Source organism: Capricornis sumatraensis, chromosome 2 (assembly GCF_032405125.1).
Source record: "Capricornis sumatraensis isolate serow.1 chromosome 2, serow.2, whole genome shotgun sequence".
Lineage (NCBI taxonomy): Eukaryota > Metazoa > Chordata > Mammalia > Artiodactyla > Bovidae > Capricornis > Capricornis sumatraensis.
This window is the reverse complement of record NC_091070.1, coordinates 205,693,953-205,710,308: the sequence shown is the minus strand read 5'-3', so window position 1 is coordinate 205,710,308 and position 16,356 is coordinate 205,693,953. Positions and strand designations below refer to the sequence as shown.

The 16,356-nt window shown below is 39.2% G+C and overlaps 1 protein-coding gene across 8 annotated transcripts in view; it reads right to left on the bottom strand.

The window, feature by feature from the left end:
* Positions 1–16,356, bottom strand: part of SCMH1 (Scm polycomb group protein homolog 1) — a 216,705-nt gene that overhangs the window by 83,960 nt on the left and 116,389 nt on the right. For 7 of the 8 annotated variants that reach the window (XM_068966207.1, XM_068966204.1, XM_068966209.1 and 4 more), the window contains 2 exons: positions 15,764–15,852; positions 9,629–9,872 (listed from right to left, as the gene is read on the bottom strand). In XM_068966207.1, the coding sequence (XP_068822308.1) occupies positions 9,629–9,872; positions 15,764–15,852 (333 nt within the window). Of the gene's footprint in view, positions 1–9,628; positions 9,873–15,568; positions 15,670–15,763; positions 15,853–16,356 lie in introns of those variants that run through there. The other variant, XM_068966211.1, reaches the window with a different exon arrangement.

Genomic DNA, 16,356 nt, shown 5'->3' with positions numbered 1-16,356 from the left:
TCACTTTGTTAACAAAGGTCCATACAGTCAAAGCTATGGTTTTCCCAACCTAGACAGCATATTAAAAAGCAGAGACATTACTTTGTCAACAAAGGTTCATCTAGTCAAGGCTATGGTTTCTCCAGTAGTCATGTATGGACATGAGAGTTGGACTATAAAGAAAGCTGAGCACGGAAGAATTGATGCTTTTGAACTGTGGTGTTGGAGAAGACTCTTGAAGAGTCCCTTGGAGTACAAGGAGATCCAACTAGTCCAACCTAAAGAAAATCAGTCCTGGGTGTTCACTGGAAGGACTGAAGTTGAAGCTGAAACTCCAATAGTTTGGCCACCTCATGCGAAGAACTGACTCATTTGAAAAGACCCCGACGCTGGGAAAGATTGAGGGCAGGAGAAGAAGGGGACGACAGAGGATAAGATGGCTGTATGGCATCACCGACTCAGTGCACATGGGTTTGGGTAGACTCTGGGGGTTGGTGATGGACAGGGAGGTCTGGCGTTCTGCAGTTCATGAGGTTGCAAAGAGTCGGACACGACTGAGCGACTGAACTGGAATAGTTTCTCATGGAGTAGTAGTCATGTATGGATGTGAGATTTGGACCACAAAGAAGGCTGAGCACCAAAGAATTGACACTTTTGAACTGTGGTACTGGAGAAGACTCTTGAGAGTTCCTTGGACAGCAAGGATATCAAACCAGTCAATCCTAAAGGAAATCAACCCTGAGTATTCACTGGAAGGACTGATGCTGAAGTTTAAGCTCTGATACTTTGGCCACCTGATGCAAAGAGCTGACTCACTGGAAAAGACCCTGATGCTGGAAAAAATTGAGGGCAAGAGGAGAAGGGGGTAACAGAGGATGAGATGGTTGGATGGCATCACTGACTCAAAGGACATGAATTTGAGGAAACTCAGGGAGAAAGTGATGGATAGAGAAGCCTGGCATGCTGCAGTTCATGGGGTCACAAAGAGGTGGACAAAACTTAGTGACTGAATGACAACAATTAACAACACATTTAAAACAGGGAATTTTCCAAGTTGATACATGTTGATGCTGGCACACAGTAGGTGTTAACAAAACCTTTTCAGAGGAAACTATATGGATCCAAGTATTTTCAAGAAAACAGCAGGTGTGGTCAAATTTATGAACTGCCTAAATCAAATCTCACTATTTCCAGGAGTTTGAGAGATGCCAGTTGTTTCATTATACATGCCAGAAAATTGCTACCCCTCTCAGGCATCTGTGGTTGGTGAAGGCAGGAGAGAGAACTAGGCAGGGCCAAGAGCCAGCTTAAGGAAGCTGGAAGAGAGATATGGGGCTATTCTGTCCCTTGAGCAGATATAATTAGGATCAGTGAGAGAACCCAGATTCCCCACTTCATAATGTAATGCCACTCATTTAATTTCCTCATATTCCCATTTCTACTTATGTAGCATCAGCATACAATCAAGAGAAAAGCAGTTATGGGAGCATTAGTTCACTGTACAAACCTCATCTCATAAATATATTTATTTTTCCTGACCAAAATAGAGCACTTAAGTGTCTCTGTGTGCAGTTCCCTTTTCTTGGGATGTCTAGACATCTAAATTCAGATATAACTAACAGATGGGGGGTACCTACTCTGTGCTACATGTATTTGCACACCCATTTTCTCATTTCAACCACTGAATCAACCTGGGAGGTAGGTACTTCTTTACAATCTTCACTGAGCCTAACACTGCTAAGATTGGAAAAAAAAAGTGAAAGTGTTAGTTGCTCAGCTGTGTTCAACTCTTTGAGACCCTATGGTCTGTAGCCTCCTAGACTCTTCTAATTCATGTCCATGGAATTCTCCAGGCAAGAATATTGGAGTAGGCAGCCATTCCCTCCTTTAGGGAATCTTCCCAACCCAGGGTTCGAACTCAGGTTGCCTGCACTGCAGGCAGATTCTTTACCATCTGAGATATGAGGGAAGATGGGGCTGTTCTACAACTATTGTGTAGATGGATGAATAAAGGCCAGAATTTCTAGATGCAATTAAAGTACAATGCCACAGCTGGAATAATGACAAAGATATTGTGTGTGTGTGTGTGTGTGTGTGTGTGTGTGTAGGGAGGAATCGGTATATTCAACAAAGGCAAAGCTTGGAACTAGTTATGTCTGAGGGGGGAAAAAGGGAAAACTGCCAAATGGCCAAGTGGTGGTCATCCTCATTAAGGGTACTGAAGAATTTGATTCACTTATTAATCAACAGGCTCATGCCTTTTCTGACAGGGTACTGAACATACCTTCTCAGGAGACAGGAAGAATATACCAACTGCTTGAAGCTTCCTGTAGAGAGGACATTCTCCTGTTTGCTGTGGCTTAGTAGAAAAAGAATTTGGGTGGAAGGGCAGGGGGTATTCCAGGTATAAAGGTGTAAGTGTTTTTTGTGATAGAGAAGTGAGTGAACATGAGTTCAAAGATATCCCTTTCCGGAGATGAGAGTCCTTTGTTACTCTTATTTTTGGCCACAAGTTTCCAAGACTTAGAACAATAGTTTAAATAAATTTTAATCTGCTTTTAAAATTACAGTAGCCCTCTCACTTTTGTACCTCAGTGAAGAATGGCTTTAGATGATGGTGAACAGAAATGAAATCAGAAAATATAGCATGATTTATTTCACTCAATAAATATTACTGAATAACTACTATGGGCCAAGTGCTGGGGATATAAAGATGAAGTTAATAAATTAGTCCCACTTAACAAGGACTCCAAGTAGACATGAATCCTAACCTTCTGGACAGGGTAGAAAGAATTATCTTCATACTAAAAAACTTATTTCACAGGCTGCAGGGATAACTTGGTTAAATCAATAAAATAGTTGTGATAGGTATTAAAATAAACTTTAAGAACTTACATTTCAGCTTCTTTTTTTTTTTTTATCTTTAATTCTTACATGTGTTCCCAAACATGAAACCCCCTCCCACCTCCCTCCCCATAACATCTCTGTGGGTGATCCCCATGCACCAGCCCCAAGCATGCTGTATCCTGCGTCAGACATAGACTGGCGATTCAATTCTTACATGATAGTATACATGATAGAATGCCATTCTCCCAAATCATCCCGCCCTCTCCCTCTCTCTCTGAGTCCAAAAGTCCATTATACACAGCTGTGTCTTTTTTCCTGTCTTGCATACAGGGTCATCATTGCCATCTTTCTAAATTCCATATATATGTGTTAGTATACTGTATTGGTGTTTTTCTTTCTGGCTTACTTCACTCTGTATAATCGGCTCCAGTTTCATCCATCTCATCAGAACTGATTCAAATGAATTCTTTTTAACGGCTGAGTAATACTCCATTGTGTACATGTACCAAAGCTTTCTTATCCATTCATCTGCTGATGGACATCTAGGTTGTTTCCATGTCCTGGCTATTATAAACAGTGCTGCGATGAACATTGGGGTACATGTGTCTCTTTCAATTCTGGTTTCCTCGGTGTGTATACCCAGCAGTGGGATTGCTGGGTCATAAGGTAGTTCTATTTGCAATTTTTTAAGGAATCTCCACACTGTTCTCCATAGTGGCTGTACTAGTTTGCATTCCCACCAACAGTGTAGGAGGGTTCCCTTTTCTCCACACCCTCTCCAGCATTTATTGCTTGCAGATTTTTGGATCGCAGCCATTCTGACTGGTGTGAAGTGGTACCTCATTGTGGTTTTGATTTGCATTTCTCTGATAATGAGTGATGTTGAGCATCTTTTCATGTGTTTGTTAGCTTCTTTATTCAAAGACTATCCCCTCACCTCATCTTATCTTCTCACCACTCTCCACTGGCCTGGGAGTGTGAGCACACATTCACAAAACTATAAACTCTAAAGGCAGGATTCCTACAAATTTATCCAATGACTAGCCCCTAGTCATGACAATATTTAAACCTGAATAAATGGCTGGCTGAAGAAACTCAGGCCATTAGTTGACCAATAGTCTCAGCTGTGTTATTCTTGCCTCTACTTAGTTTTTCCCTGCACAATTTAGGATTCCAATTTAACCAACTCTCTCTTTCTGACCCAGAATTCCAAAGTTATTACAGTATAGTTTCCTATGTAGTTTTACAACAGAAAGAGAACATCCATCCATAAAGTATGGGACACACTTTTAAATGTTACACAGAGGAAAAAAGGAAGATGTATTATGAAAGTTTTGTTTTTAAGTATCAAATTCTTACTCTCCAGGTCAGAGTAATACTCCTGTGGCACTTTAGCCACAGCACTAAAATATTTTGAAATGTTCTCTGTTTGACGCCACAGGTAGAAAGGGTAGACCAAAAGGGTAAAGGAGGCCTGGTTGACCATTTACTCCAACAGGTGTGCTCAAGGGCCACACTTCTATTGGACCCCCATATCTGCATCAGCATAGAGAGCAGTCAGACCAAGCTTACACTATACGAAGTGCAAGAGACTGGTGTACAGTCCAGAATAATAATATACAATAAAATATATAATAAAAATATAAACATGAAGTAGCTGGGATCTCATTATATAGGAAGCTAAGCTATAATCTGAAACTGTCTTGCCCACATGCAATCAGAACAAAGGAGAGGGAGTTAATTAGATTATCAAGTACCTAATTAATATTATAGTCACACCAAATGGACTGAGTTTATTTGTTTTTTTAATTTTGAAAAGTACAGTTTACCTCTGTTTTCTTCTAAGTCAGATACAAAGAGTGATCAGCCGAAAAAAAAAAAAAAAAAGCTTCTGCTTTTTATAACAAGTACCCTGGATTGGCTGCAAGCTTAGCATCTGAAGCCCATCAGAAGTGGCTCGGCCCAGGAGTTTAGGACCTAAAAAGGTTTACTACTGGCTTTGCAAAGGAGAAACAGCTAGCATGAAGGATCCCCTTAGAGAGGAAGAGCCCTATGTGGCTGGGGTACAGAGGTAGGCAGGGGTGAGATGAGCATCTGGGATCAAGTAGAAGACAGTCAAAGGAGTCATCTTTTACCCACTGTCAGAGGTCAGGAACCTGTACAGTACACAGGGGTATTAGGATGCTCAAGGATCATCTAGTTCAATCTCTTGCTTTAGGAATGACTTGCTCAAAGACATAAAACAAATTTGTGTCCAGCTGGGACTAGACTCCCGTTCAATTCTCTGATGTTACACTACACAGCTTATGCCAAAACCCAAGGTCTCAAATGAAGCTTTGAACAGAGCCCAAAGGAGAATGAGCGAGTACAGGGGAAGACTGTGAAGATAATATGGCTAAAGTGATGGCCTTGATAGCTGATCTTACTAAAAATCTCATGGCTTCTCCCTCTAGACTCAGAGATCAACAGAACTAAGTCACTTAATCCTTTGAACTTTGCTTTTCTTATAAATAGAATGTATCTAACTGTAACAGAGTTCAAAGTTAGCAAAAGATACAAAGAAATAATGTGTGTGAAAGAACATTAAACGAATATTGATATTTTTCCCACTCACTGTGGGTAAGAAACAATCCTATAGTACCTGAATTTTTTAACATTTGCGCACTAATGACCAGAAGGTAGAAAAGAAAGAGGAGATAGTATGATTAGAAAGAGAACAGGCTTACACATAGAGAACATCTTGTTTTGTGAAATGAATTGAGTAATCACATTTTTTCCAAGTTGTATCACTTGTTTCTCAGCCAGGACACTGAATGGCCCAAGTTCTGCTATTACTAAAAGCTGCGTTATAAAATCAACTGAGGGTATGAGGTGGGGGAGGAGAGAGTTGCTGGAGGAAACAATCCAGCTGCTGGGATAAGGACTGAAGGTCCTGATCTGGAAATGCCAACTGGAATAACCTCCTACCTTCTGAGCTGGTCCTTCTGGTCATCTATTAAAAATCTAAAATCTCCAGAGACACACTGAAGGGAAGGAAAAGAGCCAGCAAACAACTCTGGAATCATCAGCCACACGGTGTGCCATATTTCTTATCAGCATGATGCGCAGTCAGAAAAAAAATGTGAGTCCAGAAGACTCTCCTGCTCCTCTAACTTTTGAGAATCACCCAATTGCTGTAGGAGACTTACTAGTCAAAATAGCAGAGTTACTCTAACCAAGGAAGTAAGAAACCTAACCTACTAACTGAATATGGCTGGGGGCACCAAGGCTTATCCTGTTTTTAGTCTCAAGTAAGCAAAAATGACTCCACTGTGACTTTCAAGGCACTTCTTTTCTTGCTATTTCCACAGAGATATTATCTCATAGACTCTGTAGAGGGAGGGCAATGCACGTCTCACACTGACCCCACATTTGTTTCTTGGAGCATTTAGAGGTGTAGCACTTTTCCAGGCAGAAAGTCTGTCTTCTCTCCTCCATGCTGCCCCCATCTCAAGTTCTCTCCACTCAGTGCCACCAACCTACTCCAAGAAACCCTAAATTTTCCTTGTCCACAGTCACCATGATACAACCCATTTTCTATAAACCAGCCCAAATGAGGTCTTAAATAACAGCTTTATTGATGTGTACTTCACATACCATGAAATTCACCTTTTAAAGTGTTTTTAGTAAACTCAGAGTTGTGGGAATATCATCCCTGACTTTAGAACACATTCATCATCCCCAAAAGAAATCTCATACCCATTAGCAGTCACTTCCCATTTCCTCTTCTTCCCAAGCCCCCTAAAACCACTATTTTGTCTCTCGGTTTTGCCTATTCTGGACGTTTCATATAACTGCAATTATACAATGTGTGGTCTTTAGTGACTGGCTTTTTCACTTAGCATAATGTTTTTAAGGTAAGTGATTGGCTTTTTCACTTAGCATAATGTTTTTAAGGTACATTTATGTTGTAGCACAAACCAGTACTTCATTTTTTTTTATTGTCAATAAATAAATAATTTATTTCATGTGAATATAACACATTGTGTTCATCTTGTCATCAGATGGAGAGTTGGGGTATTTCAATTTTTTGGCCGTTATGAATAATGCCAATTTTTTGGCTGTTATGAATCATGCTGCCATGAAGTTCAAGTTACATTTCTGTGTGGACATATAATTTCTATTTTCTTGGGTATATACCTACAAGTAGACTTGCTAGGTCACAGATAACTCTTATGTTTAACATTTTGAGAAATTTCCAAACTGTTTTCAAAGTGGCTGCAGCAGTTTAGAATATGACCAGAAACATATGAGAGTTCCAATTTCTCTACATTCTCACCAACACTTATTACTGTCTGTCTTTAGATTATATCCACACCCATGGGTGTAAAGTGGTATCTCACTGTGGCTTGGATTTGCATTTCCCTAATGACTACTGATGTTGAGCATCTTTTCAAGTGCTTACTGACCTTTTGTATATTTCCTTGCTTGCTTGCTAAGTCACTTCAGTTGTGTCCGACTCTGTGCGACCCCACAGAGGGCAGCCCACCAGGCTCCCCTGTCCCTGGGATTCTCCAGGCAAGAACACTGGAGTGGGTTGCCATTTCCTTCTCCAATGCATGAAACTGAAAAGTGAAAGTGAAGTCGCTTAGTCATGTCTGACTCTTCATGACCCCATGGACTGCAGCCCACCAGGTTCCTCTGTCAATGGGATTTTCCAGGCAAGAGTACTGGAGTGGGGTGCCATTGCCTTCTCCGATATTTCCTTAGGAGGAATGTTTAAGTCCTTTGTCCATCTTCTCAACTGGGTTATTTATCTTTTTTATTGTTAAGTCATACATGCTCTTTTGTATTCTTGGACACAAGTGCAAGTGATTTTTTTTTAGAGTAAATCAGATTTTGTTACTCCTTCTGATGATTCCCCATTATGTTTAGAATAAAATCCAAATTATCACTCTGGCTTACAAGGTCCTACATGATTGTGCCACTTTGCCCCGCCCATGGTACACTGTAGCCAGAGCAGTATTCTTTCTGCCCTTGAAACATAATAAACTCATTCATGTCTCAGTACCATTGTAAGTATGTCACATCTGCTCGCTTGGAATTCTTTCCTTGCATGGCTTCTTTCTGTCATAGAATTCAAATATCAATCATCTTTTTGGACAATTTTTCCTAAAAAGAAATTGTATCCAAAAAGTTCCCCCTCCACAAAAAGGAACAGTGAACTTTTAGGGATGATGGGTATGTTCATTATCTTGATTAAAGTAATGGTTTCATGGATATATATATATATATGTAAAAACTTTTCAAACTGTATACTTTAAATATGTGCAGCTTATTTTACTTCTGCTGCTCTGCTAAGTCGCTTCAGTCGTGTCCGACTCTGTGTGACCCCAGAGACGGCAGCCCACCAGGCTCCCCTGTCCCTGGGATTCTCCAGGCAAGAACATTGGAGTCGGTTGCCATTTCCTTCTCCAATGCATGAAAGTGAAAACTGAAAGGGAAGTTGCTTAGTCGTGTCTGACTCTTCACAACCCCATGGACCGCAGCCTACCAGGCTCCTCTGTCCATGGGACTTTCCAGGCAAGAGTACTGGAGTGGGGTGCCATCGCCTTCTCCATATTTTACTTCAATTATATTCAATAAAGCTGTAAAATGAATCCCTTCACAGTCACTATCTTATTATACTTTATTTCCTTAGGAAAAATTGTCTATCTGAAATCATCTTGTTTATTTCTTGATTTAAATGTATATTGACTATCTCATCCCTCTAAAATGAAAGTGTCATGAGGGCACTTGATGAATGCTTTTCATCTTTGTAGCTACTGTATCCTGAGTTTGGCTCACAATTAGGTACTACATAAATATTTGGCTAATTGAATGAATGAATCTGATAGAGGTTTAGAAATGAAACCCACAGACAACAGGAAGGGTGACTTTCTATTCTCTCAGATTTACCAGTACTTTTAGGAATGAGATTCTTACTGTTTATTTTCTTTATTAAGAGCTACCTCAAAGTTTATCCTGGATGTTCTCCAACATCATGACCATCAGAAATATCACTGACTGTTAACTATCCTGTGGTACTATTCTAGTATTTTATGTATACTCTTCCATTAGTAGCAGTTATTTTAATAATAAGAGTATAATAATAATAAGAATATAGCATATTACATAGTAAGTATAATAAATACTATTATGTTAATATAGAATAACAGCAGCAGTAATACAATGAAAACATTTATTTAGCATTTGGTGTTTGCCAGACATTATGTAAGCATTTTGCCCAGGTAATCTCATTTATAAAGTAGGTATTCTTTTACAGATGAGGAATTTTGAGGTTTAGAGAGGTCAACTAACTGACCAAAAAGCCACACAGCTGGGAAAAGGCAGAGATGGACTTCAAATCTATCTTACATCTAAGCCCATGGTTTTTCTATTAAACTACAGTGCTGGTTAAGTATTTTTATGTAATATAATGTTACTCCAGCTCAATTACAAAGTTGGGGTGTGCACCTCAAGAATGATACTATTCAAACTCTGGAACAGTCCAGGAATAAGAGTAAGAGAGAGGAGAAGCTAGCTGCTTGAGAATAAACCAAGGTATTTGAGCAAGGAAATTTTACTTTATGCCACACTCCGTGTATATCCTCACGCGATGTTTAAACTCTTTCTGTTTCTGACTGCTCTTGACTGGATATTGGTTGCTGGCCCCTGATCCTCCTTTGCCTGTGAGTGAGGTTTGCTGGTGAAGGGATGCTGACCATGGGTTATCTAGGCAGGCTCCCTTAGTAACCTGGGTTCCGACTTTACAAGCCTTTACCTTTAGTGCCAGGTGGCTGCAGGTTGTCTCCAGTCAAGGAACACCAGCCCACAGGGAAGATGTCACGGGAGTCGAAGCGGCACCAGTAGTCAAAGGCCCCTCGCCACCCATCGAAAGTGACAAGCACCTCTGAGCCCCGCACTTCCCCAATAGTGGCTGGGCAAATGAAATGAGGGTTCTTCCTGTCCACAGCTTCTAGCTTCATTCCCATTTTGAAGAAGTTGTGAGAAGGTGACGGTGGTTCCTAGATGAGAGACAAGAGATATACAGACCTAGATACAAAGAGAGAGACTATGTATGCCGAGAAACTGGTACTTTATTGGGATGATTAGAAAGTGCTATATAAGACTTACAATGGAACTTTAGACTTTCCTTTAAATGAATTTCAAAATATACCAAAGTATTACTTTGTTAATTCTAATATTTTGACATTTTTGCTTTGGGTCTTTTTTTTTTTTTCAAGAAATAAAAGGTAACAGGTAAGGCTGAATCCTCCTTTGTGCCCTTCCCTATGCATATTTTTATACTTTACTATGTGTGTGTGTATATGCTGCTGCTGCTGCTAAGTCACTTCAGTCGTGTCCGTGCCATTTCCTTCTCCAATGCATGAAAGCGAAAAGTGAAAGTGAAGTTGCTCAGTCGTATCCAACTCTTAGTGACCCCATGGACTCCTCCATCCATGGGATTTTCCAGGCAAGAGTACTGGAGTGGGGTGCCAAATTATATATATAATTTGCACACTTTAAAATTTTATATAAATAGTATTATAGTGAACATATCATTCTACAACTTGCTTTTTTTTGTTCAACACTGTTTTTGAAATGTAACCATGTTGTAAATTTAGCTCGAGTTTAACTGCTAATAGTACTTCATTACATCATAATTTATTTCCTCTCTTTCAGCAGACATGTAATGTTGTTTTGAATTGTTTACTATTTCAAAAGAGTTTTCACAGCCATTCTTATGGCTGTGAAATTGTTGTTTCTTATTGTTGTTTCTTTTTTCACATGTGGGAGGATTTTTTTCAGTGTGTATACCTAAGAGAAGAATTGTTGGGTTATAGGTCGGAGAAGGCAATGGCACCCCACTCCAGTACTCTTGCCAGGAAAATCCCATGGACGGAGGAGCCTGGTAGGCTGCAGTCCACGGGGTCGCGAAGAGTCGGACATGACTGAGCAGCTTCCCTTTCACTTTTCACTTTAATGCACTGGAGAAGGAAATGGCAACCCACTCCAGTGTTCTTGCCTGGAGAATCCCAGGGATGGAGAAGCCTGGTGGGCTGCCCTCTGTGGGGTCCCACAGAGTCGGACACGACTGAAGCGACTTAGCAGCAGCAGCAGCAGCAGCAGGATGGATATATGGGCTTCCCTGATGGCTCAGATGGTAGAGAATCTGCCTATGATGCGGGAGACCCAAGTTCAATCCCTGGGTTGGGAAGATCCCCCGGAGAAGGGAATGGCTACCCACTCTAGTATTCTTGCCTGGAGAATTCATCTTCCACTTTATTAAATATTGTTAAACTGCCCTCCAAAGCAGCTGGAACACTGTGAACTCTCTCCAGTAGTGTAGCTAGTTCTTGGGTGCTGATTTGCAATGTAGTTGCATAAAGTTTCCAAAAATTGTTGTATACTTTGTTTCCCTTTGTCTTACTGTCTCATCCTGTACCAATAACATAGTCTTTTTAAATGGGTATCTGGAAGAAAAAGTCCCTCTACTTTGTTACTGTTCACTGTTGTTTTGGCTATTCTTTCTCCTCGATCTTTCATATGAATTTCAGGATCAGTTCTTCAAGTTCCACAGGAAAATCCTATTTGTATTTTGACTAGAATCCCAGTGAATTTATAATTTGGGAAAAAATAACTTTTGTATGTATGATACTGAGCCTTTCCTTCCATGAACATAGCATTTTCCATATGTTAAGTATTCTTTAATGGAGATTTCATCTTCAGTACAAGTTTAAAAATTCCTTATAAATATCTTATATTTTACTGACATTTTTCTAGCCATACTGTAACCTATTGCTATCTTAAAGAGCATCTTCAAAAATTTCATTTTCAAATCACTTATTAAATAGGAATGACTTTATTTTTTAAAACTGATTTAAAATTGATGAAGAACTGATGGTTTTGAACTGTGGTGTTGGAGAAGACTCTTCAGAGTCCCTTGGACAGCAAAGAGATCCAACCAGTCCATCCTCAAGGAAATCAGTCCTGAATATTCACTGGAATATTCACTGATGCTGAAGCTGAAACTCCAGTACTTTGGACCTGATGAGCAGAACTGACTCATTTGAAAAGACCCTGATGCTGGAAAAAATTGAAGGCAGGAGGAGAAGGGGATGACAGAGGATGAGATGGTTGGATGGCATCACCAACTCAATGGACAAGAGTTTGGGTAAACTCTGGGAGTTGGTGATGGTCAGGGAGGCCTGGTGTGCTGCAGTCCATGGGGTCCCAAAGAGTCGGATATGACTGAGCAACTGAACTGAACTGAGTTGATTTATAACTCATTAGCTTATGCTGATTGATAACTTTTTGTCTTGTCTATTTGATTTATCAATTATTGAGAGATGTGTATTAAAATATCCTCTAACGATTGTGGATTTTCTAATTTTTCCACGTAATTCCGTCAAATTTTGCTTTCTCTATGTTTTTTAGGACCATGTATAACTTTCATCTTCTTAGTGACCTATTTTTTTTTAATCATTAGATAGTAACTTCTTTAATGCTTTTTAGTACCAAAGTCTTCTCTGTCTAATTTCAGTACAGTTAACACCAGCTTTACTTTGATAAAGGTTTGCCTGGTATATGTTTTATATTCTTTTATTTTTAACACCTTTGTGTCATATTTCAGCAATGTCTCTTGTAAACAGCATGCAGCTAGATTTAAAAACAATCTGATCTATGTCTGACTAAACTGATGAGTTTAACTTCTCATAACTGACATATTAAATTTATTATAATTATCATTTCTAAATATCATTTCTATTTAACTTATTTTTCAAGTTGTACCTTTAACTTCTTTTTTCTCCTTAACAATCAACTGAATTTTCTTCCCTTTTCCCCTTTTCATTGATTCAGACATTAATCATTCTATATTTAATCTTTTGGTGGATCCCCTTCAGATCATAACTGTACAGCTGACATAATTAAGTCTAAAATTTATCCCTAATTAAACAATACTAGGACCTCTGAATATTTAAATTACTCCTGAGTTAACGGGTGTTGGATAATTTAGTTCCACACTGTTATAGTGCCAACTGATCACTTTTGCTACTGTAACTGTTTATACAGTTATAGGCAATGATTGTTTAGTTACACTCACATGCTAACCTATCTTTCCCTAGCACTACATTTTACATCTCATTCTTACTTTCCAGGTTCAATTATCTTCTTCTTGAAACATACTCTTCAATTGTTCTTTCAGTGAATGTATTTATATTAATTTGCTGGAAATGTCTTGATTTTGCATTCATTCTGAAGTAACAGTAGAATTAGATATAAAATTCTAGGTGGACAACCATTTTTTTCTTAATTCTTTGAAGGTATTATTCTATTACCTTTTGCCTTGTACTACTGCTGTCAAGAAATGTGTTTTCAGCCTAACTGCAATGCCTTTGAAGGTTCAGTCTGCGTCGTGAAAGCTGCAGATATGGAGAGCTTGCTGTACCACACCATTTTATATAAAGGAGTTGAGTGTGTGTGGATCTCTGTATTCAGGGGTTCCTGTAACCAGTCCCCCATAGATACTGAGGATGACTGTATTCTGTGTGATTATTTGCTCAGATCTTTTGACTTCAGTTATTCCACAATGTTTTAAAGTATACATTTGTCTTTATCACACATTCTGGAAAATTCTGTCATTATCTTTTCAAATATCGACTCTTTTATTCTAGAATTCATGTTCAGCATATATTGGACCTTCTGATATTATTATCTTTATCTTTTCTCTTTAATATTTTCCATCTCTTCATCTCTCTGTATTGCACTCTGGAGAAATTCCTCACACATGTCTTAAAGTTAATTCTTATCTAGGTCTAAGTTGCCTAAATACCTATCTAAGATTTTTATTTTATTTTTAATTTTTAAAAGACTTTTAAATTTAATGGTTTCATTTTAGATATTCAATTTGCTTTTTTAAAGTTTGTCTCTAAAAAACAGAGGTTTATACTTTTCTCATTTTAAAATTCCTTTTCTTTTAAAAAATTTTTTAAATATAAATTTATTTATTTTAATTGGAGGTTAATTACTTTACAATACTGTATTGGTTTTGCCATACAACAACATGAATCCGCCATGGGTGTACACGTGTTCCCCATCCTGAACCCCCCTCCCTCTTCCCTCCCCGTACCATCCCTCTGGGTCATCCCAGTGCACCAGCCCCAAGCATCTAGTACCATACATCGAACCTGGACTGATTCTTTAATCATTTTCAAATACTTATTTTAAAATTTCTATCTGATGTTTCTATTATCTGAAACTCCTTGAGGTTATAGTTTTACTGTTTGTTGTGTCTACTGATGTTTCATCATGAAGGATTTGTTTTGAGAGTTTGAGGGCTCTGGATTATGAACTGAACTGAACTGATTTTCAATGGTACTTCACTTTTGAGACTTCTACGACATCTGGGTTGAAAAAACCAAACCCTCTAGAGAGGTTTTGGGTTTCCTTCTGCCAGGCACTCAGAAATATCCCTCTCCAATTCCGGGGTTCTGAGACAACACAGGCACTATATCTGAACCTTGGATTTTCACAGGGGAAAGCTTTTATCAGAAGAATGACTCAGTTCCCCTACCCATGGCCCAGGCAGAGCCTCTTCCTGGTCTTTTCACTGAGGAGTAAACATTTGAGGGATCCATTTGTTTTTTCATGTGGCTGTCCCAGGTCCATTTTCTGCCTTGCATGGGCCCAAGGCTTCAACTTCTATCTAACTCTAGTTGTTAAATGACAAGGTCCTTAAAAAGTAAGACTGGCAAAGCCCCTTAAGGCATCAGCACATTCAGTACACCTAACACTCTGGTTTTTCTTCTTCATTTTGGCCTTGGAGAATTCTCTTCCTAGGAAGATCAGTAAAGCATTTAAAAGAATACTTGTTGGCCCCTACCTCCCACCATTCTGAGGTACTCTCCAGTGGAAGGATTTCAAATTGCCCAGTATACTGTATTCTGGGAACCATGGTGCTCTCAGGTTTTAGACTTAAATGGCATCATGTTATGCTAAGTCACTTCAGTCACATCCAACTCTTTGCAACGCCAAGGACTGTAGTCTTCCAGGCTTCTCTGTCCATGGGATTCTCCAGGGAAGACTTCTCCAGGGTGGGTTGCCGTTTCCTTCTCCAGGGGATCTTCCCAACCCAGGGATCGACCCTAGATCTCTTACATCTCCTGCACTGGCAGGAGGGTTCTTTACCACTAGTGCCACCCGAAAAGCCCAAACGGCAGCACAAGTAATGCTAATTCAGGCTCCTTTATAGTAACTCCAACCTCATGAAAGATCAACTGAGAGGAGACTGACTGCCTTTTCCCTTGAAAAACCAGGAAAAACAAATACAGGTTTCTAATTCCTGTTCTACCACTTACTAGTCATGTGGTCTCGGGCAAGCTTCTTATTTGAGTGTTTTGTTTCCTTAACTACTAAACCAAAATAATAATTCTTGCTTCGTAAAGTTAACTGTGGGTATTAAATGAGACAGTGTATATAAACCCCAAACATACTGCAGGCACTTAAAAAATAGTCTCCTTCCTTCCTCTCTGTTTAGAAGATGGATGTTACGGAATTCCATAAGAATAGCCTTTAGATTTATATTACATTTTATATGTTTTACTGACAAAAAATGTTTAACTTCTTAATAACCCTGTGAGATAGACAGAAATCCACATTACAGATGAGGTCAAAACTTATCAGAAGAGAAATAAGAAATCCCCAAACCCAGAAATCCTACCTTACAATCGAGTATTTCTCTGGGGATAATTGCTGCTTCATAAGGCACTTTAAAAATCCTTCTGCTGAACTAGTTTCTGAAAAGGCATCCTCAGGCCATAAATATAATGCAGACATCAGAGGCTTGGTAATTGAAAGGATGTACGCATTTGACCTTAAGTAATTTGGAGCTGGTGATAGCTGAGGAACACCGTACCTTGTGGAAAATCCTGATGGGAGCCATCTCTGCTCCATTTAGCGTCTTCAAAAGGAACATGGGCCAAGAGGAAGCATTCAGCCGAAATCCTGCAGCAAACATAACGGGCAACAGATAAAAAATACATCTCAAAGGGAACTGTGATACCAAGTTTTCCTTTGGGAATCCAGCTACTCCTGCCACAACCTATGCTGTGATAGTTACAGACTGTTAGGAAAGGACTTAAAGGTTAAACAGAGAAAATGCCTCATTAGACAGATGAGAAAATGAGGCACGTAAGAGGGAATGTAACTTGCTCAACGTAATGCTGCAAAGGTAGTAAAGTCCCCAACCAAGTTCCCTGACACCAAGACAGGTATTATAGAACGTACATCATAATGCCTGAAAGGTTTCCTTGAAAAATCCAAAATAGATGTGTGATAGGAATAACAAATACTTAGAAATGATCTAGACAGTACAGTGTGAAAGGGGATATAATCTCTTAAGAAGAAACCAAATATGTCCGATAAATCCAATATACAAGTAAACTTTTTGGTTTATCTCAATATAAATACACTTTCACTCTCTCACTTTCTCTTTTCCCCTCTCTCACA